The following is a 27,013-nucleotide window of genomic DNA, read 5'->3' as shown; positions in this document are numbered from 1 at the left end:
ACACATCATGCACACAGGCTCGGCGGGCACATTTCAGAGTCACCATGAGACAATGCACTGTCTACTTCCAACAACCTTTGTGGCTGTTTCATATCCTGTCGTGCTAGGGGTCAAAGCCAGGGCTCGTGCACACGAGCCCTGTTCTCAAAAATTATGACCCCAAGCACTATCACTGACTGTAGCTTCTTGATATTCCTCATTCGGAGCAGCAGGGCCTTTGGGAGGCAACATTGCCATCAGTGGGGAATGTGGCTCCCATATAGTGGGTGAGTCATTTAGTAAGCTGGGGCCAGCCTCCCAGGAGAGTACTTGGCATAAGGAGGGGAGCTGAGGCAAGCAGATGCTGCTCGGCTGTTATGGAGGAAACAATGGGGTGGAGGCACACAGGAATACACAGAGCTAGCTCTGGGGTCTGGCACTTCAGTTCTTTTGCCAGGACTCAGGTGGACTGTTTTCAGGTGGATATGTTTTCACAGTGGTCTGGGAGGGACTTTTCAATTCCCCACATCAAATGGTCTAGAAGTAAAGAAACCTGTCCAAGGTCACATAGCTTGGGAAAATTGGGAGGTAGGTCCAAGTCCAGGTCTCTTAGGCCCTAGAGTCCCCTGGGAAGAACCCAGCCCCCAAATGACTTTTCCTTCTGTCCCTTTCAGGCTGACTCAGCTCTCGTCTTGGGTTTCAGACATCCTTGGCCTAGAAAACAGGCTCTTCTCTGAGAGTCATCAGGCAGCTTTGGGCTTGGAACCTTTCTAGGAAGCTCATGGTATGCTCCTCCCACTACAGCTGTGGGAGGATGGCCCTTGCTGAGAGGACACTTGGGAGCACTAGTGGGAAGGGAGGCTCTCCCCTAACTGCGCTGGCCTGGGCTTACTGGCTGAGCATGGCGCTGGGGAACAGCGGGGAGAGATGCTCATCTCTTTCTAGAACAGTTTCTCGGGGCAGTGGGGAGGGCGGACTCAAGAGCAGGGGATGTGGCTACGAGTGGATTTCCCCAAGAGCTGCATCCAAGAGGCTCCGAGAGCCCTTCAGCTACCTCAGGGAATTCTGCTGGCAAAGGACTTGGCACAAACAATGGCCAGTCTGTCCTCCACATTTTCAGTAGAAACGTGGGCTCCAGCTCTTACCCAGGATGCCTTGCAGGACAGAGCCTGAGGATGTAGACAAAGGGTCTCGGGAGGATTCTGAGCTGGGATGCGATGTCCCCCCCCCCGCTGTGAGCCTCCTGTGTCACTGCTCCTGACACAGGACTGTAAGGCTTTACAGAATAGCACTGTGTTTCTGTGCTGGCCACTGTGGCCACGAATGTATCCTGTGGTTTCTGAGGTGTGGGATGCTGGGAGGATAGCTCCAGCAGGGACAGTGGGGCCTGAGACTCAGGTTCCCTAGCCTGATCCTGCCTCTGCCATTTCCATGTTGTGTGGAGCTCCTGCTAAACCCAAATGTCCTTTTCCATGAGGGGAAAATGGGAGGCCCGACTCTCAGGGTTGGCTGGGTTTGACTGAGTAAGAAGATGGTTCACAGTGGGCATAGAGCTCCAGGCTTGTCAGAGGAAGCTGCCAATAGCCTCATATTCTCTGCCAGCTGGCATGCCTAGGACAGCCTAGGAAAGACACTGTCTCTGACACGGGTGATAACCGGCCCTGGAACACACACATTTGTGTTGCTGTAGGTCCTGCCAGCAGGACGTCCAACCTTCTGCCTGTGGTGGCTGTTTTGCCATGGAGACACCCGAAGCTTCTCCCGCAGGAAATGCCATGATCAGCCTAGAGACCTCCCAAAGCTTGGCAATGCTTGCCTACCTTACCTTCCCCCCCCAAACACTGGCAGAGTGGCATTCAGCTCCCTAGGAGTTCCAGACCCCCCGGCTGGTCCTGACAGGAGGGCAAGGGCATCAAGGGGTGGCGGGGCAATGTGCGTCAGCAAGGGCTGCTTTGGGTGAGTCACACTTCAGCTATGGCCCCTGGGCTACCACAGCGTTCTGCTTTTCTAGGAATTGGTATGCAACTTGCCTACCCAAGAAGAAGGAGGAAGAAGGAACCCACAGCCAGCCTCACATAACCCCAAGAAAGGCTTCATGTTTCAGCCCTTGCTCCATCCCATTCCCTTCCCTGGAGGCTCTCATCCCATTGTCTGCACTCCACTGGCTAGCACAGAGCCTGGCAGGATGGGTGAGAAAGGGTTGGCATGCCAAGGAGGAACTGGGAATATGAGGGGCTTTCTCTGCTATGTCTCCTTGTATCGTTGAGTGTCTGGGGGCTCAAGTGAAAGTAGCCAGCTGCCTTTCTTTCCGTCCTAGGGTACAGTGCTCTGCAAACGACGGTCACCTGAGACCAGCTGCAGCTATGCTGAGGTCCTGCAGCACCGGCGGCTCGGAGAAGGGAGAAGCAAAACCACCAGTGGAAAAAAGAGGCCATACACACTGCTGCAGTTAACAGGCAGGAGCCCCACTGTGTGTTTCCATGACAACCCTTGGGATGCTCATTTAGAGAGTTAGCAAGTCAACAAGCAGCTGTTATGAAGAACCCAGGCTCTCTAGTCTAGCTGGTTGGGACATGGGTTCTTCAATGTCCCACAAAGGGGGTAGGACAAACAGGACTCAAGTTTTCCTTTTTATTATAGCTTTTTGCTTGTTTTTTTTTTTTTTTTTTTTTTTTTTGGTTTTTCGAGACAGGGTTTCTCTGTAGTTTTGGAGCCTGTAGACCAGGCTGGCCTCGAACTCACAGAGATCCCGAGTGCTGGGATTACAGGTGTGAGCCATCACCGCCCGGCTGCTTGTTTGTTTTTTGAGACAGGGTTTCTCTATGTTGCTTTGGAGCCTGTCCTAGAACTTGCTCTGTAGATCAGGCTGGCCTTGAACTCACAGAGATCCACCTGCCTCTGAGTGCTGGGATTAAAGGTGCGTGCCACCAGCACTCCACTTATAGTTTCTTAAAGACAGGGTCTTTCTTGCTTATATAGTTCAGGATGACCTCAAACGTGTGATGCCTCTGCCTCTGAGTGCTAGGAACCAGTTGTAAGCCCTCACATTGACATGCCAAGTCACCCTAATACAATACACTCTTCACAACTTTGGACCAACGTGGCCAGCACCCTCCAACACCTGCCTTCCTCTCCTGAGTCCCAGTCAAGCCTCGGGGAATGGCAAGGCTCTGGGCCTCATCGGAAGGGTGGGAGCTCCTGTCCTCTTCTCCTGTCTCACTCTTAGGAACCTCAGACCCTCTTACAATTGACGGTGAGGTTGTATTTAGGAAATGCCAACCCCTACCTGGCAATTTTACATCTATTTGCATCTCTTTGCAGGAAGGCGGGATCACTCCACTTCAATGCGTGAGAAACAAGATCAGAGGGTTGGTAACAGGACTCGTGGATGAATTCACTTAGCAAGTAAAACCAAGAAGCAGCACAGTCTCCAAATAGGAGGCAGTACAGCGCGGGCTCTGAGCCAGGTCCGACCCCCACATCCTGCCCCTTCATCTTCCCTGACTCCTCACTTAGCCAGATGGGGTCAAAGAAGCCCTGGAATTTCCTGTTTCCTCCCCTCCCCTCTGCAGAGTGCGACATTGAGGTTCTCATCTCTTCCTCTTGCTCTTAGGCTGGCAAACCTTTGCTTCATCCTTCCCAGTCAGCCAGCTCCCCACACTGTCCTTGGTATGTAATGTGATATTTGTTTTCTGGTCAGATGACAAGCTACCTGGGGGTAGGTACTACACCCAGGTACAAGTCTGCAGTCCCAACATCAGGGAGCTGGTGGACAGAAGGGTAGTTTAGCTGCCTTATCCAGTACCACCCAATGGAGCATCTGGCTGCAGCTTTCAAGTTGAGGCCCTTGCCCCTCCAGGGTGGCCCACCTCCCTATAGTTCCTTTTCCCATAACCGTGGAGGCTTTGGCTACTGCACAAGGACAGAGGGCCCTTCCAGGGCTGACAATATCATGGAACAAATCACCACCATGATACAAGTCTGTGCTGCTGCCATTTCTGTCCCCTAGCCCACCCAGATTTGAAAAGGATGGGGTGAGGCTCCACTTCTCCACAGTGCTGCCTTCCTAGGACTGCGGGAGCCCACAGAGTAGTTCTTCCTCCCATGGGTCCTAAACCACTGCCCTATTATGGCTGAAGGAGCCAGTGTCCAAAAGAGCAAACTGTTGCACCTCCCACATCCCTCCAAGACCCCAGCAGCTCTGCTCCACACTGGGGGGGGGGGTAGTGCTCTCTCCTTTCCATGATCCTGAACTCGGGGTTTCAGTAAGACAGTATTCCCAGCCCTGGGATGCTGGGCTGTTCTGAGTCAGAATCCCACGGACACCGCAGAGAACTGGGTGGCTGCAGCATGTAGCCCAGCTCAAAGGGATGCAGAGGAAGAATGGATACTTACCTTTTATTGAGCACCATGTTCCCAAGCTTCAGGTCTCTGTGCACGATGTTCTTCTGAAAACCAATGGGAGGATGGTTTGCACCAGAAAGCGAGAAGTGGGATGGGGTTCACTTTGGAAGATGGAGACTCCTCAGGGTCTGGGAAGGCAGGAACCCCTAGGATCTGTCACCTAGGCCTCATCAAACATGCATCTGAAGCAGGTAAGAAGTGGCCTGGCAGTCTCCTCAGCTACTTCTCACCCCATAGCAGCAGCTTATGGGAAAGCCCTTCCTCCTTGCTCCATCAACCACACCCTGAAGCTGCATCCTGGAGTGGGGGGCAAGGAGCAAGCGCTTCCCTTCTGTGACTGAGTACTCCAGGTTTGGCCAACAGAGCCCTGGATGATGCTCAAGTACTTCTGCCCTCCACCTTGGGGTACCTGATACCCCAGTTTCCCCAAAGCTCAGACACTCTGTGCACCCGTCTCTTACAGCTATCCTGAACTGGGAGGCTATAACTGAGCCTCTAGACTGACTGGGAATTACTGCCTGGGGCTCTGGTGGCTGCCTCACCCAGAGCAGCAGACATCCCTCCCTCTGGACTCGCGGCTACAAACACAGCTGGTGCGGCCAGGACCAAGCAGTTCTCTGCTGAGCTGCAGTCAGATGGATGCTTTCACTGTGGCACGCGGGGCCCTGGGCCTCACCTGGTGCAGGGCTTCCACCACACGAACCACATCGTAGAAAATGACCACGGTCTCCCGCTCGCTGAGCCTCTTCTCCTTGATGACATAGTGCTGCAGGTTGATGAGGTCAGCAGTCTTGTCGCTGAAGTCGTGTGCACAGAGGCAGTCCAGGACGAGGCAGATGCGTTTCTTCATCTTCCTCACCATCCGACCAGACTCTGTGTCCTCGACTGCTTCACAGGTGCGGTCCTGGGAGGGAAGGAGGGACAGACCAAGGCCAGGGTGTAAGACCCTCCTTTTGAGGTCCAGAGAGAAGTGGCTGAATGTGAGTGAGAAACTGAGACCCAGACAGCCTGACTAGGGTGATGCTCAGCTTCCTGTAGGTCAAACAATAAGCCCAACGCTCTCAAATTCAATATCTCAGGGCAAGGGAAGGGTCCGCACTGGACATTTAAAGCCAACCGGCCCTCTCAGTCCAGTGCTGCAGCGGTGAGACTGGGCTTTGGGTATCCGCCTCCTACTGTAGTCCCAGTTTCCAGCTACCACCAGTGACGCTTTCATCCATGGCCAAGACTGCAGATGACTTTGTTTTTCAATTTTTTGAGACAGGGTCTCACTATGTAGTTGCGACTGGCCTAGGACTTGATATGTAGACCAGGCTGGCATCGAACTCACTGAGATCTGTCTGCTGGGATTTAAGTCGTGTGCCACCATCCAGGCATAAGAATGCAGAAGTTTAAGGGTGGTCACTCCCGGAAATCTTCAGGGTACACACAATATCCTGTGTGTGATGGCTGATTCTGGTTGTCAACCTGATTGCACCTGGAACCAGCTAAATGCCATGTGGTGCACTTGTGAGGGATCCTAATCTGATTATTTGAAGCAGGAAGATCAATCTTAAATCTGTGCGCCACATTTTCTGGTGGTAACCCATGTAAAAGGACATGGAAGAAGGAAATTGAGGGCCAGGCTCGGTGGATCATGTCTCTAATCCCAGCACTTAAGAGGCAGAAGCAAGCAGATCTCTGAGTTTGAGGCTAGTCTTGTCTACATTTCTAGTTCCAGGTCAGTCAAGACTACATAATGAGATCCTATCTCAAAACACTGAAAAAGGAGAGGGCAACTGCTTTTGCCTGCTCACCCTCACTCTTGCTGCAAGCCCATCCACCCTGCTGCTGCCAGTGCCGGGAGCTGGGTTTCCCACACAAGCTGAAGACCAGACTGAGATTGAACGACCAGGTTCTCTGCCTTCCTGTCCTCACAGCCATTGCTGGACTACCTGGATGTACATACAGCTTAGGAGCCAGTCAATACACCCCTCTTCTGTTCTGTTTCTTTGAGAACCCTGACTGTATAAGACAACGGCTCTCTGCATGGCTACAGCGCCGCTGGGCAGTCACATAACTGGCAAAGAATACAGTGCTGGCCTCACAGTTCCACCTCATGAGTCTAGTCCCTCATGCATAACGGGGAGCTAGCAATCCCTCCCCCCCTGCTGCAGTCAGGGGTCAGCTGCCACACTGGGCCCGCAGCCCTGGTCACTTTCCTTACTGCAAGGAATCCCAAGTGTGACAAAAACAGGTGCAAGTTGAATGCTTGGATCCTGCAGGCCAGAGATAGCCTGGTCATTGTTGCAGGGTCTGAACCCAGTGTCCAACACACAGATGACCATTCAAGGTACTTTTGGTCACCTCTGTTCTGTCATCCAAAGAATACAAATGAAGGCCAAGCACATGAGGACACTAAAGTTGCATATGAAGGTATCAGAATCAAGATAACAAAATCAACTTCACCTTCGTTTAAGGAAAATTCTCCAATTTGGAGCTGCCTCTAAGTCAAGGCTAAGAACATGACCTGGACAGGTGTGGATGTGGGTGGGTGTCTCACTGGTACCCCAGGCTGCACAGCTGCACTTCAGCCCCATTAGCGTTTTCCACTGCTTTATGCCAGGGACGATGAACAGGTGTCACGGAGCCAGGACTGGCACCTCCTGTTCACTATTGCGCATCTGCCTTGCCTACCATCCTGACGGCAGATACCACTGATTCTCCCCTTTCTCTGGGGCTCAGAGACCTGAAATGACTTGCCTGAGGTCACATAAAAGATGCTCAAGGACATCTGCAGAACAACTTAAAATGCCTGGGCAGGCAAAAGGACTCTGGTATAGTCACACTGTGAGAGCTGCAAGGAGCATGGAGACAGTGACTTGTGACCAATCCTGGTAGGCTGAAATCACTATGTGGGTACTAGTACTAGAGCAGCTAGCATGGCCCTAGCCTGATTCCAAATCTCCTGCTCAGGTCCTGACAGCCAGTAGAGAAGAAATACTGGGAGTCACCTAGAGTACGGCTCTACCAGAGGCCAGGCAGGGTAAGGAGTGGGGGCCGCTCACCTGGAAGAGCCCATGGTGATGGACCACGCCGTCCTGTGTGTGCAGCAGGGAGAGCAGCGAGTACTCGGTGTGCAGCAGCATCTTGCCCTGCCTTTCCTCTTGGCTCTCTAGTCCTTGCTCTCCTCTCTCCTCAAGGGTTAGGATCTTTAGGGTAAGCACACAAGAAAAAGAGCAGATGCTTTCCTTTACCTGGGAGAGCGGCTGGACGGGGGGGGGGGGGGGGGGGGGGGGAAGGGGGGGCTCACTTCTGCTGGGTGATACCTGCACCCGACCCCACACAGGCATGCAGGGCTGGCAGCTGCTTTTCTCAACAGCCTGTAATTCACACAGAGCTCTTTAATCAGGAGCTGAGTGAGACTGTAAGAAGACAAGAAATGGGGCTACTCATGCTCACGGGTGATGCAGGGGGAAGGCAAAGAGGAGGGACAGCTGCTAGGACAGCCCTGGTCCTGGGGGCCCCGCCTGTGCTTGCTTACCTTCAACTGATAGAAGTCATCTGTGCCGTCTTTCCTCGCCAAACACTGCACAATGCTCGGTACCGGTGAGTTGCCCAGACGGGGACCTATTGCACATAAATCATGAACTTAATTTCCAGCCATCACCACAAGGCCTTCTTCCTAAATGTTCTCTTTATACCCACTGGGCTGTCCCCAAAACCTTTTGGTGGAGAGTTCTACCTCTTACAAAGTGCAGGAGGACAAATGTACATCTACCTGATATATGCCTGGGTTTTGCCAACATACTCCTTAAAAAGGCTTTCCAGAGCTGGGCGGTGGTGGCGCATGCCTTTAATCCCAGCACTCGGGAGGCAGAGGCAGGCGGATCTCTGTGAGTTCGAGACCAGCCTGGTCTACAAGAGCTAGTACCAGGACAGGCTCCAAAAAGCTACAGAGAAACCCTGTCTCGAAAAACAAACAAACAAAAAAAAAAAAAAACAAAGGCTTTCCAGTGTCTAGTGCGGTGCATGCCTGTAACCCTGGCACTTGGGAAGCTCATGCAGGAAGATGGCCAGCTTGAGGCCAGCCTGGGCTAAACAGTAAGGCCTTTCCTGATGTCACCATCCACAGATCCTCTTCCCATATGCCCCATCTTGTTCATCTCCTTCAAGTACTCAGCTGAAGTCTTTTTTCCCAAAAAACCACGTTCAATTTTGTGAGGGCAGAAGTGCTCCATCTTCATCACTATCTCCCCACAAGCAGCACAGGGCTATTTGCTGAGTGTCTGAAGTTGGGACTAGGCTGTACCTGGAAATCCCAAAGGCTGCTCTAAAGCCAAAGTCTCACCAAGGCCCTGGTGCCAGAGCCCACACTACCTGCAGTCGTGGCCAACAACCTGGACTGATGGGCCTTAGATGCCATGCAGAACATCCCACTGCCCCTCAGCCTGCTGAAAACATTCAGTTCCACAGGGTTTCCATAGTATCCTATAAGAAGTTCAGAGCCAGGCATGGTGGCACTTGTCTTTAATCCCAGCACTTGGGAGGTAAAGGCAGAGGCAGGCAGAGTTCTGTGGGTTCAAGGCCAGCCTGGCCTACATAGAGATCCTGTTTCAAAACACCCCTCCCCCAAACTAAATAAATACAGGAAGTTAAGGGAAATTCTATTCAAAAACACTGAAATCAATCATGTCTTTCAAGAAAGTCAAATAGTGCCTTAGCTGGAGGGTCAGGGTTCTAATGAGGCTGTATGCCTTTATGAGTGAGCTGACACTCTGGAGTCCTCATCTCGGGGTAGAGCCTGGCTCCTGGTTGGTGTGGTAACAAAAGCTGATAGAGTGACCTCAGTCCTGGGTTTTCCACTGATAGGTCAGGGTCCTGCACAGCTGTGGTGGGCTCCTCACTTTGCTGCTGATAAAGTCAGAATGAGAGCCCTTGAGCCCTGGCCACCCGCACCCCCAGGGTCAGACTTACCCAGGACAAACGGCCCTGCTCTCTTGGCATTATTCCCAGCAATGCCATTCCCTAGAGCCTTGGCCTTGGCCGACGTTTCCCCAGCTCCTCTGTCTGACGCTCTCCGCTTCATTCTCAGTTCTGGACAAGACAGAAAAGATCCTTCCATTGAGTAAACCAACAACTTTCCTTCTATAAACCTAGCCAGTCAATCTAACTTGAGGATACATTACACAGCTGCCCACCCACTCAGGAGGAGCGCCAAGGGCTCCTTTACTACAAGAGTCATCACACAGGGAAGTCAGGTGTCCTTGAAGGAAGCAGCCACGGGCCACACAGGGAGTGAGGGTGGGGCATCTGTGGTAAAGGGACCAGAGGGATAACAAAAAAGGACAGGGCTGTGCGGGTCCTGAAGACAAACCTCTATGCAATCAGCCCAGGCAGCCCAGCCCCAGCCCTGAGCAGTTGTTCTTAGAGTGGCACCCCCCCCCCACCTCCAATGCTCACAGTCACAAGACCTGTGGCACCCCCTCCTACCCACCCAAGGAGTAATGAGCTGGGGTACCCTGGGAAATGGCCCCTTATACGTGATGCTTAATACTTCTTGCCCACAAAGATTGAGGAGTACTGGTCTAAGGTTTGGTATGTAGTCAAGAATGACCTTAAATTTCTTTTAATTAACAATGAACTATCCATCATGACCACTTGAAAGTATTAGATGCAAGATAAAGTTTTTTTTTTTTAAATAAATACCTTTTTTGATTTCCAGTACAGGGTTTCTGTATAATCCCGGCTGTACTGGAACTCAGATCTGCCTGTCTCTGACTTCCAAGTGCTGGAACTTTTAGATATGCACCACTACCGCCCGTCATAATGAATACTAATTTTTCATTTGTACGTATTTTGCCTGTACATATGTCTGTGGCAGCACATGCTTGCCTGGTACCTGGTGCCTGTAGAGATTAGAAGAGGATACTGGATCCCTGGAACTAAGTCAAGACAGTTGTGGGCTGCCACGTGGGTGCTGAAAATTAAATCCAGGGCTGGGTGGTGGTGGCATACACCTTTAATCCCTGCACTCGGGAGGCAGAGGCAGGTGGATCTCTGTGAGTTCGATCGAGGCCAGCCTGGTCTACAAAAGCGAGTTCTGCTACTGAGAAACCCTGTCTCGAAAAACAAAAACAAAAAAAATTGGACCCAGGTCCAGCAAGTGCTTTCAACTGCTGAGCCATCTCTCTAGCTCCAAGAAACAACCTTAAAAATGGAAAAAAAAAAGAAAGAGGGAAGGAAAGAAGGAAGGATTGGGGGTAGTGAGCAATGAGAGCAGCTCGATCACTGTCTCTGCCGATCAGTGAGGTTGTAGCTTTCCTGATAACCCATCCCCTCTACGGCTACAGTACAGGGCAAATACAGAGGGCCAGGTTTTGGAAGACATCGGCCTCATGACACACAGAACAGAAATGTAAGTTCTTGTTCTCCAAGTCAGTACTCTCGGGGAGAGAGCCCAGGTGGAAGCTAAAGCTCAGGGGAAAGTTAACAGGGTGGGCTTAGAAAGTGCATCAGCAGTCCTGGGAGAGGGTTCAGGAAAGTAAATGTACAGAGGGCAAAAGCAGCAAGTTCCCAAGAGTCTAAGTTTACGAGAGTCTGATGTGAGGCAGGGAATAAGGAAGCCAGGTGGGAGGATTAGTTGCATGCTAGGAGGGTAACCTTGGCCATTCCTACAGGGCAGAGAGATACAGAATACCAAACTTCTCTTGTAATTTCCTTTTCCATATAAAAGTAACTGGCATTCCCTGCACCAACACTTAAAAAACAGGCCAACGTGAAAACTAAGGAAGCCTGCTAAACGCCACTCTCTAGACAGCTTCTGTGTCTCCCAGGTTTCCATTGTCACACAAAGCAAGAGAAATCATTGTGAAAATATGAACCACACTCTGATGCCATGCTGTGGTTTCCTTTCTCCCTATTTTCGGTAGAATTTTATAGTTTGTGAAATATATCCTATTAAAGCTGTAAAAAAAAAAAGTTAAGCCTAGTGCACATCTTTAATCCCAACACTTAGAAGGCAGAAGAAGCAGGCAGATCTCTGTGAGTTCAAGGCCAGTCTGGTCTAAATAGAGAGTTCCAGGACAGCCAGGGCTGCACAGAAAGACCGTCTAAAAACAGAGCACTTGCCCAGAGTGTCCAAGGCCTTGGGTTCCACCTTCATCATAACAAACACTGAAATGGATTTGAGGTGATACAAGCCCCTGCCATCTTCTTCGGTGGTGTCCTGTGAGATCGGTCATCTCTCACCTTATGGACATCCCTCCCCATTCACTTTTCTTATTATGGTCAAACATAGGCCTGTAGATCCGGGCTCTTTTTTTTTTTTCTTTAAAGTTTAAACCCCAAGGCAGACAAACTGTAAATAGTAGCAGCTCTGCAGAGGAGGGACCAGAAGAGGGGAGGAACAACGCCATGTTACTTCAAGGCTCACGGAGCTTAGCTGCACCGCAAACAGCCACTGCAGAGAAGGGAACCTGAGAGAAAGACTAAGGAGACCAAAGTACTAGGAAAAGCAAACTTAGGTTCTGGCCAGCACCAGAAAGGAGACAAAGAAATAGTTATTTCTTTGAGTCAGGACTCAGAGAGGCGGGCAGACCCAGAACCCATGGCAGCTCATAAGGACTGCTTCTGGCATTCTGTTCCCTCTCAGGATAAATGCCAAGAAGCAAGACTGCGGGGTCAAATGGGGTGAAGAATTTTGTTTTTATTATTTGCATTTTTATTATTTTCATTATTTTTTTCAAATAGTCTTACTCTAGCTCAGTAGTTCCCAACCTTCCTAATGCTGTGACCCTTAAAATAATTATGTTGTTGTGACCCCTGACCATAAAATTATCATCGTTGCTACCTCATAACTGTAATTTTTGCTATGGTTATGAATCGTAATGTAAAATCTGTGTTTTACAATGGTCTTAAATGACCTGTAAAAGGGTCATTCAACCCTCAAAGGGGCTATGACCCATGGGTTGAAAACCACTATGTCTAGCCCGTAGTGATTAAGAGTTCACACTACACAGTCCAAGCTGGCTTCAAACTTGTGGTGATACTCAAGCCCCCAAGTGTTTAGCTTATAACTTGTGAGCCATCATGCCTAGCAGGGTGAATGCTTTTTTCAGAGTTTGACACACAGTAGCAAGCTGCTCCCAACAAGGCTATGGTAACTGACAGTCCCTTAGCCAGCCAGATAGGGAAGGGAATCACAGGTCTGTCTCCAGGACTGCCTCCTTACTCTTGCAAATGACCCATTTCATGAGTAATAAAAGGAATACTTTTGTTTTTATTTCAGTGCTTTGCCTGTATGTACATCTGTGTGAGGGTGTCATGTCCCCTAGAATTGGAGTTACAGTCTCAGCTGCCATGTGGGTGCTGAGAATTGAACCTGGGTCCTCCGGAAGAACAGTCAGTGCTCTTAGACACGAAGCCATCTCTCCAGTCCTGATAGTATTACTTTTAAAGTCATAATTCTTTTTCTTTTTTGCTTTCAACACAGGGTTTCTCTGTGTAGCCCTGAATGTCCTGGAACTTACTCTGTAGACCAGGCCGACCTTGAATTCACAGAGATTCACCTGTCTCTGCCTCCCCAGTGCTGGGATTAAAGGCACCACCAATGCCCGGAATAATGTTTCTTTTTAAATTTCCTTTATTTTGTTCTTCATTTAAAAAATGACTACATTCATTATTTATATGAGTGTGTGTGTGTGTGTAGGGATACACGCATCGTGGCAGGTGTGGCATTATGTATAGGGATACACACATCGTGGCAGGTGTGGCATTATGTATAGGGATACACGCATCGTGGCAGGTGTGGCATTATGTATATGAGCATGTGGGTAGGGATACACGCATCGTGGCAGGTGTGGCATTATGTATATGAGCATGTGGGTAGGGATACACACATCGTGGCAGGTGTGGCATTATGTATATGAGCATGTGGGTAGGGATACACACATCGTGGCAGGTGTGGCATTGTGGGAATAAGCGTTCTCCCTCCATCATGTGAGTCTCGGGGACTGAACTCAGCTTGCCTCTGCCCTCCATATTTTATTTCCATGTGGATGAAAGTGTCACTGTTTAAACTGCTATTCAGGGCTGGAGAGATGGCTCAGAGGTTAAGAGCATTGCCTGCTCTTCCAAAGGTCCTGAGTTCAGTTCCCAGGTTCACAACCATCTGTAATGGGGTCTGGTGCCCTCTTCTGGCCTTCAGGCATAATGCAGAAAGAATATTGTATACATAATAAATAAATAAATATTAAAAAAAAGAGCTAGTTCCAGAAGCTGCAGTGAAACCCTGTCTCGAGAAAGAAAAAAAAAAAAACAAACTGCTATCCAGTAAAATCTGTCTGTTCCTTTAGCCTCTGCTGGTATCCTGAAAAGCTTCCTCATTCTGAGGGTCACAAGGCCTGTCACTACGAGCTTCTCCTAACGTCCAACGGTCCCCGGATAGAGTGGGAGCCATGGCTAGATTTGGCTATGAACTCTGCCAAAGAAGTTCATGATGGAAGAGAGTCACAGAGGCAATGAGGAATGAAACAGCTTTAGAAACACCCTGAGAAGTCAGATGACAGTGTGTTCCAGTGTCCCTGCTCTTTGCTTGGCTAACTCCTAGGTATCGCCAGTGTACACATAACTTCCTCGGAGAAGCCACGCTTGGCAGCTCATTGCCAATAGCTCTCACTTGGTCTCACACTCATGGTGTCCTGTGATTTCCTCCATTACTTCCAGTGATTTGTAACAATGAACTTGTTTTAAGACTGTCACCACCCCTAGAAAAAGCATCTTATATACACATATGAACCATAGCACTTTGGTAATGAGTTTGATGCCGTCCCCCCCGCTGGTGACGGTTCTTGCCAGGGCCAGCAGCCTCTGGTAGTAGTTGGTATCGCTACACTTGGTCCTGTTCTCCTCTGGGGTGCTGGGCCTCCTTTCTTCCACAGTTCCCCTGAGAGCATATCACATCTGTCGAGATGCTGCTGCTTTGCCTACACACAGTCTAGACGCCAGTTTGCTGGGAGCAGCTGTGGCCCAGACAATGAGTGGGCTTAGCCTGACTCCTCCCACCCCACTCAGGATTCAACTCAAGCAAATGGCATGGGAACAGCTCCAAGATGCTGGCAGACAGAAGGATGGGAGCAGATGGGCAGGGAGAGGGAAAGGTGCTGGTGGGGAAGAGCTACACGGGCTGCCTCCCTTCCTCAACATCATTTCCTGCTACTCAGAGCTGACTGAAGCAAAGGAAGCATGGTGAAGAGATGGGGTGGGAAAACTGGAGGACTGGGCTTTACAGACCTCCATGCCCTTGCCCCTATTCCTGCAGACGCCATCCTGACAGAAAGGCCTCCAAGTCCATCTCTAAATGAGCCATAGAAAGGCTTGTTTGATCCCACACCTGTGGTGATGGTAACACTAGTCTCAAAAGGACTTGGGCATTGCCCTCCCGGACAGTTGTCCTCAGCCTGGGGTGGAGACTCCCCCACCCCTCAGATTTTTGCTTAATGTTGTCCAGGTTGAGGTCCCAGAAGCCCAGGAACTCGACAGTCCCAGCTTTGAAGTTTGTAGAAGATTGAATTTGTCAACTTTCCCAAGTTCTGTCCATGAAAGTTAGTGCCGCACCCCTTAGAATCTCAACCAAAAGCTCAGTGAGGTAAAAACAGGAATTATGGGGTACCTGAGAGGAAGGCACTGAAGAACAACACAGCCCAGCAGCCCCACCAAGCGCAGGTTGTAACTAGAATGGGAATTCTGAAAGCAAGGGGATCTGTGGGCTTTGCTAGGCCTGGGGAATATAAGTGGGCATGAGACAGCTACGAGCAGGTCTGGATAGGGGATGTCCAAGCGGTAGTGTCATCTCACCTTAAAGCCACCAGGCAACATGAGACTTCAGCCACAGCTGTAAGTGATACAGCAGATTCTACAGCTAAAGCTGCCCAGAGCCTACGAGTGTAGGTACACACGGCAGGTACAGAAGGGGTGGGCGGTACCAGAGGCCAGGCACTGATAGCAGATCATGAACACACCTCCACATCTCCAAAGGGAGACAGGCGGTAAAGACAGACGGTACTGAGCTAGGAGCAGTCTCTGTTCCCCCCCAGCTCAGTCTGGCCTCAATTCAGTACAACTAGAAGAACTAAAGCCTGGCTGTGAAGGATCCAGCCACTCACATCCAGAGGGAATCTCCTGCCTCAGTAAGCCTGTATATGGACAGAAAGACACTCAACCTCCTTAACTTTTCTTGTTTGAGATGGGAATCTTTCCATGTTGTCCAGTTTGGTCTTGAACTCCCCAGTTCAAGCAATCTACTTGCTTCAGCCTCTAGAATACCAGAATTACAGACACCTCCCAGCTTGGTCCTAGGGTGTTTTCCCTGAAGAGCTGGGAGGCCCTGCAAACCAATACAATGAGGGAAAGAGTAGGACTGTCCTCCTGCAAACCACGGTCCTGGGCACTGAATGCTTACTGTGTGAACATGTGTGTGTGCATGCCCATGAACACAGCAGCTGGGAGCCATTTTTGTCAGCAGTGCCCACTAGTCTATTCCAAACGACTTTGTCTATTCTGCAGGGTCAGGTCAGCCAACAATTTCCTACGCAAGCTGTCTCTGCCAGCAGGTCCAATTCCCACCCTCAGGTTCCAATAAAAACACGTGCTCCTGAACTGTGAACTAGCTATCTTTTAGTCTTTAACCTCTGGCATTTTCTACTGAAGGCAGGGATCCTACACGTCTACCTTTGTCAGCTTGCCCTGCCCTCAGTTTGAATCTCATTTGCCAAGCATTGGTTAGGAGTCTTTGGGTTCAGAATCACTCCAGACTCTCCAAGGGCACCAAGAACACTGTGGCAAGAATAATGTATCTTAGTCAAAAAGGACTCGAGTTCCAGCTGACTCATGCCCCGCCTGCTCCCCAGAGCCACAAAGATCAGCAATGTTAGCAACCAAAGTTTGAAGTCAAATGCAGATTCAAACTCAGCCCTGTCATTGGTGATGAGCAAGGGTCTTTTTCTGTCTATCCTACAGTTGTCTGCCAGATTAAGTGGGATAACTCACACAAATGGTGTAGCAGAGGACCTGTTGGGATATTTGATAAACTGTGTTATTAGAAGCTTAACTACAGCTGGGTATTGGCATAGTGGCACATGCCTTTAATCCCAACAGAGGCAGGTGGATCTCTGTGAATCTGAGGCCAGCCTGGGCTATACAGTAAGACAAAACAAACAAAAGCTCAACCACAGTAGTGTTGGCTTTCTCCTGTCCAAGGAAAAGCAGACAGTCACTGAACTGGGACTAAAGAGAGCAGAAGTAGGAGGGACCTCTGGCTTGAGGGTGTCGATTCTGCTGTCTCCTGCCTTAGACTACAGGCCTGAATGGTTGATAGGTAGCCCGAGAGCCGTGCTCTACCCATGGGGAAGAGAGAAAGCCTGGGGCTGAGCACAGCTGTGTGGGGTTAACAGGAACACCTGCTCTGGGTTTTGTTTGTTTTTTGAGACGGTTTCTCTGTAGTTTTGGAGATCTGCCTGCCTCTGCTTCCCGAGTGCTGGGATTAAAGGCGTGCGCTACTACTGTCTGGCTGACCTGCTCTGTTGGGTGGAGGCAGAGTATGACATCCTTCACAGAGAAGAGGCACTCTATTCTGCAGGTCAAGACTGGCATGCCAGCTGACCACACTCCAGACCACAATAAGGGGTCATCCAGGATGATGACGCCATCTTTGTCAGTTCTGCCATCCTGTTCCAGGCTGGGTACAGAGTGGGGGTTAGGGAAGAACCTGAAATGAAGATACAGTACGTCTAGTCTAAGACCATTCATGTGGAGCAGGGCTGGGAGATGCACATAGCTGGACTATAAACCTTTCCACTTCCACTATAAAACTTTCTACTTCCTGTAGAGTTAGTTCCAGGTGCACACATTTCTCAAAACAGCCAAAAGTTCTGTGAAATTCACTCTGACTGAGCAAGAGCAAGCTGCAACCTGTCCAAATGGCAGAAGCTACTATCCCTGATAAGAGCACCAACACCATGGGCCTCCTTAGATGGCAAACTTAGCAAAGATGGATTCCTTACTTACTTGTGCTCTTCTTTGGCAAAACTGTGCAAAATAAATCTGTGACAACCATGAATTGAGGTACTGTTTTGATTTTAATTTATTTAATGTTATGTATGAGAGTGTCAGATTCCCTGGAACTGAGTTACAGACAGGTGTGAGCTGTCATGTGGGTGCTGGGAATTGAACCCAGTTCCTCTGGAAGGGCAGCTAGAGCTCTTAACCACTGAGCCATCTCTTCAGCTCACTTACTTTTTCTCTTATGATTTTTTTTTTAATGTATGAGTGCTCTATCTGCATGAACACTTTTACCCCAGAAGAGGACATCAAATCCCACTAACAGTTAGTTGTGAGCCACCATGTGGTTGCTGGGAACTGAACTCAAGATCTCCAGAAGAGCAGCAGTGCTCGTAACCACTGAGCCATCTCTCCAGTTTCGAGTTGAGGTACTTTCGGCAAAATGGGTCTATTTGCTTCAAAAACATCAATGCCAGTTAAAGAAAAGCTAAGGCTGGACCCAGGCATAGAACTACAAGAAAAGCTAAGGCTAGACCCAGGCATAGAACTACAAGCACAGAATGCAGGAGGCAGGGTAGGAAGATGAACAGTTCAAGATCAGCAACTCAAGGTCATTCTCGGCCACACAACTCAAGTTCAAAGCCAGACTGTGGACTTGTGAGACCCTGTCTTCAAGAAAAAGAGGAGGGGGGCATACTAAGCTGGGCCTGCTGGTTCACGTCCGCAATCCCAGCACTGGGACAGCTGAGGCAGAAGGACTGTTCTGATCTAAGGTCGAACCGTGAGCTCTAGGCCAACATGAGCTACAATGCGAGTCTTTGCTGGTGGTGTACATTTTAACCCAGGACTTAGGAGACAGAAGCAGGTGGCTCTCTTGAGTTTGATCTACATAGTTGAATTCCAGGCTAGCCAAGTCTACATAGTGAGATATGGTCTCAAAACAGCAAGATAAAAGAAACTAAAGACACACAGCACATAATTCAAGGGGTGAGTCTGGAGAAGAAAAGCCACAGAGGACACAGGTAACCAGCAAAAAATAAAGACACCCTCACCCCGTGTGTGTGTGTGCGTGTGAGAGAGATAGAGTTAATGAGTTTTATTTTTTACTTATATGCATGTGTGTGGGTGTATACCATGTGTGGAAGGTCTCAGAAAAGGGCCTGGATCCTCTATAGCTAGAGTTACAGGCAGTGTGAACCCCTGATGTGGGTGCTGGGAACCCAGCTCAGGTCCTCTGGAAGAGTAGCCAGTGCTCTTAACCACTGAGCCATCTCTCCAGCCCCAGTTTGGTTTTCTGGGTTACATAACGGATGCAAGTGTTTAGGGGTAGACAAGAGTCACAATGGTTGGCATGTACTCTCAGAGACACAGGACAAGCCCAACCTGCTGGAATAGCTCCCAAGTCTCAGTCCACAAACTTAAAAGGGCCTGTCTTTGGGTACATAATTGCAGTGGGAGAACCTGAAACCTCACTCTTGCCTGCCAGAGTCAGCCTGGTGTGAACAGATTTAGTCTTATACAGCCAAGAAAGGAGGGAAAATGAAAACTGCAATCTTCAGGCCTACCACCTGGTGGCGCATCTCCGCAACGCATCCTCACTACTTCTCTGCACCAAGGGCAGGGTACCCAACCCACAGCTCTCCTTTCAGCTGATAGGAAAGGATGCAGGGACCACTCCATCAATGACAAGACACTGCCTCTGTCAGCTGGGCAATGGGCCGGACAGACAGAGTTCATCAGGTGGCAACAGCGGCTGGCTGTTGCAGAGGTCCTCCATGGCTCCTGGTTTTCAATCAGAAACCCAAGCTCCCAGCAAGGCTGCCAGACCTGGGTTACCTCCCCCACCTCACTGCTCTTACATGACACTAAATGTAGCCCATGAGTCATGGGCGCTGTGTGTATCATGAACAGTCTTGCCTTGCCCTTCTCTATGGCCTGCTGTCCTTCTCTCAGTCCTCACTGAAGAGCCTGTCACCATTTGCCAGGGCTGGGCACTCTTTTCTACCCCTCTGCACTCTCTTACTGGGCTGTGACTACTGACTGGTTTAATCCCCCCATCCCAGGTTGTAGGATCCCAGAGAACAAGTCCAACTCATCCCTGCCTACCTGAGCCCAGTCCAGTGCCCGCCACAAGGCCAAGAGCAAACAGGCCATGCATCTCCAAGGCACCGAGACCAATGTCAGGACAGGGGACAGAGACAGCTGGATATGGAAGCACCAAGTGTGATTCACAGGTGGTTCAACCCTGCCCTCTGCCTGGCCTGGATTGTTATGGGATCCACTGGAACAGAACTGGGCAGACAGGGCAATGTCTACCAGGAAAAACCAAATCCCATGGCAAACTGGGTGCAGTGGCACATGCCTCTTATCCCAGCACTCAGTTCACAGAGCCAGGAGGCCAGAGCTCAAGGGCAGACTGGGTCACATAGTGAGAACTGCCTACCCCCAAAAATAAAGAAAAAAATCAAAAGAAAGAGAAAATAAGACAGACAAGTATCTCAGCACTGGTGAGGCTGAGACAAGCGGGTGACTGTGAATGCAAAGCTAGCCTGAGCTACAGTGAGACCCTTCCTAACAACAAACCAATAAAAAGGCTCCTATCAGAAATGCACGGGCAGGACGAGGTCTCACTGGGTTGTTTAGGTAGTGGAGGATGTTCCAACCATGGACTCAGACCCACTCGTGTACAGACACCTGCAATGAGGGAGGGACAGACAACCGTGATGCAAGAGCTCTTAGAATCCAAGTGGGAGGCCTATATTCTCACACTAACTATACTAAATATTTTTTGCAAACAGTTTTGTAGTTTACAAAGCAGCTGAAAATACATAATTCTGACTGATCCTCCCCAACACACACGGGTGCATGCAGTTTCTAGAAAGAGAAACTGAAGCCAGGCAGTGGTGGTGCACGCCTTTAATCCTAGCACTGGGAGGCAGAGGCAGGCGGATCTCTGTGAGTTCAAGGCCAGCCTGGTCTACAGAACAAGTGCCAGGACAGGCTCCAAAGCTACACAGAGAAGAAAGAAAGAAACTGAGATGCTGAGAACCTGCCTAAAGCCAAAGGGCAAAGTGTTCAAGTTGTGACAGGATTACAGGTTTTCCAATGCTAAATCTGCTGCTGCTTTAACTGTCCCCTTTACCCCTAAGACTGCCAACTTCCCTACAAATCTGTTCTCTACACTCAAGAGGGCAAGAGGAATTCACAGCCCATGAACAAGGGTTTCAAGCCACAGACCAGTTAATCAAATGTCAGTTGGGAGAGCAGGACCATATGAGGTCACGTAAAGCAGGGCCCAGGTAAGTTGCCATCACTCACAAGCTCTGTGACCCTAAGCAGGTTAACTACTACTACTCTTTGTGGGCCTCGGGTTTCCTCATGCATAAGATTTTTTTATCCAAAAAATCAGATGTTATCCTGAGGCTGGCAGGAGAAAGACAAGTATCCCTGCACAGGTGACCTGGAAGAGAATCTCTCCAGGCACATGAATTTTAAGCTTGTCCTAGTAGGGCACCTCCTAATTACTAAGGAACCATTCTTAGGGCTCCCTCTTCCCCCAGATGCAGGGTTTTACTCTACATGTTGACCAGGCTCACCTCAGTCTTGTGATTCTCCTGCTGCCTGTCTTCCAAGTACTGGGATTACAAGCATGCACTACAATGCCCTGCCTGGATTCTTTGTAATTCTTACAACTTTCTCATTAGTTCATCTATTTGCTTGTTACAATGCTTGGACAGAACTGGGGCCTTATGCATACTAGGCCAAGTTCCTTACCACTAAGCTACCCCTGCAGAGCCAATGTCTGGCTTGTCAGGACTGAGAAACCACAGCTCGGTGGCCAGGAGCTCCAGAGGCCTGTTCTCTACTCTGCTCTGGCTGGAGTGAGACTTTCAGGGATAACCCTTTGAATCTGAAGGGCAGGCATTGCTGAAGGAGGTGTGAATCCCAGGATCTCAAAAGAACCACTGGAAGCCATTTGCTTTGTGCTCTGGTTGGATGCTGGGGGGGCGGGGAGGATGGGGAGGTGGATTAGTAATCCTTTGACTTCAGCCAGGAGTCCCTGATGACAAAGACTCATGCATGTGCTGTCGTCTTCACTATTCCCAAACAGAGCAATGCAGGAGGATCCACGTACTCCAGTGACAGGGAACTACACCACCGTATCATCCTCTACACTCTACAGGCTGCACTGCACAGCCTGGAGGCTGCTAGTGTGAGGGCTACGCAGAGAGCTCCGCTCTGGGCCTCTGGGAGAATACCTGCTGCCGCCAGAGAGGAAGTGACTCAGCCAGGGGAAGTGGGAGGGGTGCTCACAAAGGGCCTGCACAGCTCCCCCAAAGTACATCCGCTGCCATCGGGCAGCCTTCCTCACAACACTTGGTCATGTTGAGCACTGCAGGCTGGGGACCAGAAGGGGCCTAAAAGCCCCACTCTGCAGCTTGGGCATCCAGCTGTCTCTCCTCCAGGAGGCAGGCTTTACAAATTAGCCCCACACCAGGAGACGGTGTAATCACTTGAAACCCTCAGGAGTCCTCAGAGGGCTCCACCAGAAGAACAAGGTGCCAGCCAGGGTGGGCCTGGAGCAATTTTAGAAGAAAAGCCATAGGGCTGTGCACTGGCGGCAAACAGGCACTCTGTGTGGTTCCTCTGGGGGAAAGACAGTGCACACCAGTCCCTGTGGATGCTGCTGAGAGCAGGTTTCACCAGCAATCATTCTTAGAAGCCACCAGAATGGGATCCAGGACATTGTGGCCAGTACTGTCACCAACTGACCCCTCCCTCCCTGCCTCCGGAAGCAGCTGATGTGACAATAAGTAATCTATCTGTCAGTGTGTGTGGGTGTCAGAGGAAGGGACAGTCTTAATAGCTCTTTCTTGAGCTGTGCTGGCCTGGTATCTCCCATCCAGAAAGGCAGCCAAGCACACTGGCTTGCAGACATTTGTGATGGGCCGTGGTTCTGCAGAGGACCTTGTGCCATGTGTAAGGGATATTGGGGCAAGTCGCTGACAGCTCTCCCACTCTTAACTCACTAGCTCGAAAAGAAGATCCCAGCATGTGACTCAGGGGCCCTTTAGTTCCAAATATCAGTTACAGCTTTGTGTGGTTGACTCAACCCAAGAACAGGCCTGCCACGGAGTCCCACATGGAGCTCAAGAATTATCACCCAGAATAACAGAAATCAGGCAAAGAGAAGGCAACAAGAGATCAAAGAAGGGATGGCTAAGTCTAAGAGTCACCTTTTGGTGCACTGTGTGACCTGTACACTAGTTTCTGTGCTCATAGACTCCTCCTCTGGAGGAGAGGGGTGGCCCTACCCCCAAGAAGGGTGCACCCCCAGAACTGCTCTCAGAACCAAGATGTATAAGAAACCAGGAAAATGTCTAGCCCAGATTTTCAGAATGACACAGGAAAGCCCAGGCTGAGCACGCATACAGCAATTTTCCCCGTATACCATCTTCAACAGATTAAAAAAAAAAAAAGAAAAGAAAATCACTGCTGTCACCCTGCAAGAAGGGCACTTTGGATCAGAGCCAATAAACTAAATTTTAACCTGTCTCTATAAAAAGTTAAATTCACAATTTTGGGCTGAAGATATAGCCCAGTTGGTAGAGCCATGCCTAGATTCTCAGCGCCACAGAAACTAGGCATGGTGGCGCATATCCCTGTAACCCAGAACTTAAGAGACTGAGGCAGGAGATTCACAAGTTCTAGCTCAACTTGAGTGATTTCCAGACTAGCCTGGGCTTTATGAGACCCCATTGAAAAACAAAACAAAAACCAAGCCAACAACAACAAAAACCTAACTTCGACAGTGAACAACTCAGTTTAGATTTTTGAAGTTTCACGAAATGCTCTTGCATGTGCGGCTGCCTGCATGATTATAGCCCATGTACTCTGAGCCACCAAAAAGCCACAGCAAGCTTATCTCAAGGACCATGAACACCACCCAGGCACTAATGTGAGCACACATCTTACTCAAGTATATATTGCTTGAGGGGTCTTCAACGCAGGCCACGGCCAAAATCAGCTATTCAGAAAACGACATGCTCTGTATGAAACCAGAGTCAGCAAAAGGGAAACTCACATGCCTTGGGCAGAGTAATTCCAATAGTTCTAGGGATTTATTCTCTAGATATGTGCATACAAGTTCACAAAGATAAATTCGATTTGGGTCCTATGCATTCATTACAGAAGAGGAAAGAAACAAACTACACACATACACAAATCAAGATACCCAGAGTCAGACAGGAAACGGTCTAACCATCCACCAAGGAAAAAAATAGTTAACTACATTCCAGCTAGAGCGTGAAATACTATGCAGCCTTTAAGACTAAATCCATACCAGCAGAGAAAAATGTCTATGATACATTATTCCCGCAAAAAACAAACTGCAAGCCAGGCATGGTAATGCACACCTTTAATCAAAGCACTTGGGAGGCAGAGGCAGGCAGATCTCCGAGTTCAAGGCCAGCCTGGTCTACAGGTGAGTTTCAGGATAGCCAGGACAGTTTCACAGATAAACCTTGCCTGGAAAAACAAAACAAACAACAACAAAAAAACTAAACTGCCAATACTATATGTACATAAATCCTCTTTTGGTTAAAAAAATTAAAAACACCCTTAAATCCTTAAATATGCTCAGGAAATTTTTAGAAGAATCCAAGGAGGGAAGGAGAACTTTTATATTTCTTATTCATATTCTTCCACATTATTTGATTATTTACCTATAGTTTATTATAATGATTATTTTTTTTTTCAAGACAGGGATTCTCTATGTAGCTCTGGCTGTCCTGGAACTCACTCTGTAGACAAAGCAAGCCTCAAAAATCAGAGATCTGCCTGCCTCAGTCCTCCGAGTGCTGGGGTTAAAGGCATATGCCACCCCTCCCTGGCTATAATAATTTTTATGAATCAATTGGAACTGTAAGCGCAGTAACCGCATCCGCTGAGATGGCAGGTGGAACGTAAGTACCCCAGGTGTGTGAAGCTATGTGCAAGGGGTCCTAGGAGCTAAGTGTAGAAGTGTCAAGGCCAATATTCTTGGTAAGTTTTAAGCTCCCTCAGACAGCTTGCAAATGTGCCTATAAGGAACTTCCTCCTTGCTACCTGGTCTCCACAGTACTAAAGGCTGAGGGATACTCACAGACCACTAAGAAGACAGCACTGGGTCACCCCCAGCCTTGGCCAGGAGCCAGACACTAAGCCAAACTTGATACCACAGTAACCTGGTTCCATTTTAGTACAGGGATGGCTGTTTCTTTTACAAGAGAGGACACTGGGACCAGCAGGACTTCTTCAAGGTCATTTGGCTAGCCTGAGACAGAGCTGGGTTCTGAAGCCAGGTCTGAACACTGGCTAACACAGTTTGAAGTGTCCCCACCTACTTCCCATAGGGAGGAAAGAGAGGAACTCTCATCTCGAGGCAGTGGTATTTCCATTCTTCAAGCAAAAGAGGGACTGTTTCAATCCTACCAAGGTCCCTTCCAGCTCTTAAATGGTGACTCCGAGATTCTGTGAACTATGCTCTCTGGGGCCAGAGCCTGGCAGGGATGGAGAAGGGGTATCATGGGTTCCAGAGTCACACAAGGAAGGATGAAAAGTCCCAGCTTTATTCTCACTGGTTGTTGAACACAGGGCAGAGCCTTAATCCCTCTGATCCCAGCCAGCTGTTCTGTAGAGCAGAAACAAGCCATGCCCTTCAGAGGCCATTCAGTGTCCGGGATGCTCAACAGGGGATCTCTGGTGATGGGAAGCCTCATTCTGTTGATTTCCTTCCTATTTCTTCAAGAGAAAACACACCCATTGCCCATGAGATGAACACCTAACCCAGGACGCTGCTGGCACCAAACTTAATGCAAAAGTTGCAGGACTGCCGGGCAATGGTGGCGCGCCTTTAATCTCAGCACTCGGGAGGCAGAGGCAGGCGGATCTCTGTGAGTTCGAGACCAGCGTGGTCTACAGAGCTAGTTCCAGGACAGGCTCCAAAGCCACAGAGAAACCCTGTCTCGAAAAACCAAAAAAAAAAAAAAAAGTTGCAGGACTTTTTTGGCCAGACCTGAAAGGTGCCAGCCATGGTGTCCAAAGTCTAACAGAATGTTGGACCAAGTCTCCCCAAGAGTCAAGTAATCCTCTCCCTAAAAGCACTGCTGCCTCTGTAGCTTGCCTCATTATACCAGCAAGTCAATCCTGCTCTTCCCAATTCTCACTCCTATGACAGCCCACTCTCTTCCTTAAGGACCCTTGGGCAGCAAACCTCCAGCTGGACAGTGGTGGTACACACCTTTAATCCCATAACTAGGAAGGCAGAGGCAGGCGGATCTCTGTGGGTTCAAGGCCAGCCTGGTCTATAGAACAAGTTCTAGGACAGGCTCCAAAGCTACACAGAGAAACCCTGTCTTGAAAAAACCAAGAGTCTATGTCTATCACTCTTGTGGGTGGGTGGCAGTCCATATGCATGTTTAGAAAGGGCCCCATCTTATGTTTGCAACCTCCTTGCTACCTCCGTTTGTGCTTCCTGACAACTGGGGTGTCCTTGAAGTCATTAGGCTTGTAGAAAGCCAAGCCCCAGGAATCCACATTCCCACCCACCTGCTTATCCCCATATCTGCCACAGGCAGGAGAGTGATAGTCTGCTTTATTTGCTCACTGGAAATAGCATACTTGCTGGGGTTTAGGAAGGCTTTGGTACTCAGGAAACTGAGAAAGGAGGGTGGTGAGTTCAAGGCCAGCCTGGGCTATGTAGTTAAGTCTGAGGACAACTTGGGCTATTATGGAAGGACCTTGTCAAAGAAACAGAAGCAGCCTCTTTGAGGCAATAGCCCTTCTAGGCATTTGTCCCACAGATACTTAGGGTGGGCTAAATCATATGTATGAAGAAAGTCAGGGGTTAGAGAATGGCTTACTGGTTAAGAGCACTTACTGCTCTTGCAAAGGACAGGGGTCCGGTTCATAGTAGCCACATCAGGTAGCTCGTAACTCCACCTCCAGGAGGTCTGACACCCCTGACCTCCACAGACACACGCCCTCAGGTTACACTCATGCTGGCCCACGATGTGTCCTAGAATGACAGAATGCGCCCACAAAGGGAACCAAACAGCAATACTAGCCTCTCCCCCTTGGTTCTTGATTCCACATCTTGGGATACGTGTAGGGGACTGTCGGGGCCACCCTGAGGTGAGGCTACAATCTTACTTGAGCAGGTGGTGGAGGAAAAAGAAATGTTCTTGTTTCAGGCCGCTTCCAGTTTTTAGAAAGGGTCTGGTATATCCCAGGCTGGCTTCAGATCTGCTAGGTAGCAGAGCATCATCAGTTTGGAAGCCTCCTGCCTCTACCTCCCCACTGCTGCTTTACAGGTGTGCACCAGAACACCCAGTCTTCACACACTGCTAGGGACTGAGCTAGGGCCCCACGTACGCCGAGCAAGCACTCTGCCAACAGAGCCACATCCTCAGACTTTCCAAATCTTCATTTTTAAAAGACTTATACAATGTTCCGATTAGATTCTTCTCCTCCAACTGCTTCCCACTTCCCTACATAGTTTTATCTTTTTTTTTTTTTAATTTTGATTTTCGAAACAGGATTTCTCTGTAGA

General features: G+C 49.4%; 1 protein-coding gene across 1 annotated transcript in view; it reads right to left on the bottom strand.

Moving 5' to 3' along the window:
- Window positions 1-27,013, bottom strand: part of Stk40 (serine/threonine kinase 40) — a 38,841-nt gene that overhangs the window by 7,491 nt on the left and 4,337 nt on the right. Inside the window, exons 2-6 of the mRNA XM_075945013.1 lie at window positions 9,340-9,459; window positions 7,907-7,992; window positions 7,431-7,574; window positions 5,060-5,287; window positions 4,375-4,427 (exon numbers count right to left, since the gene is read on the bottom strand). Coding sequence (XP_075801128.1) covers window positions 4,375-4,427; window positions 5,060-5,287; window positions 7,431-7,574; window positions 7,907-7,992; window positions 9,340-9,451 — 623 coding nt within the window. The 5' untranslated portion in view covers window positions 9,452-9,459. The remainder of the gene's footprint in view (window positions 1-4,374; window positions 4,428-5,059; window positions 5,288-7,430; window positions 7,575-7,906; window positions 7,993-9,339; window positions 9,460-27,013) is intronic.

This window comes from Microtus pennsylvanicus, chromosome 13 (genome assembly GCF_037038515.1).
Source record: "Microtus pennsylvanicus isolate mMicPen1 chromosome 13, mMicPen1.hap1, whole genome shotgun sequence".
Taxonomy (NCBI): Eukaryota; Metazoa; Chordata; class Mammalia; order Rodentia; family Cricetidae; genus Microtus; species Microtus pennsylvanicus.
The sequence above is the reverse complement of the archived record's forward strand: the minus strand, read 5'-3'. Positions and strand labels throughout refer to the sequence as shown.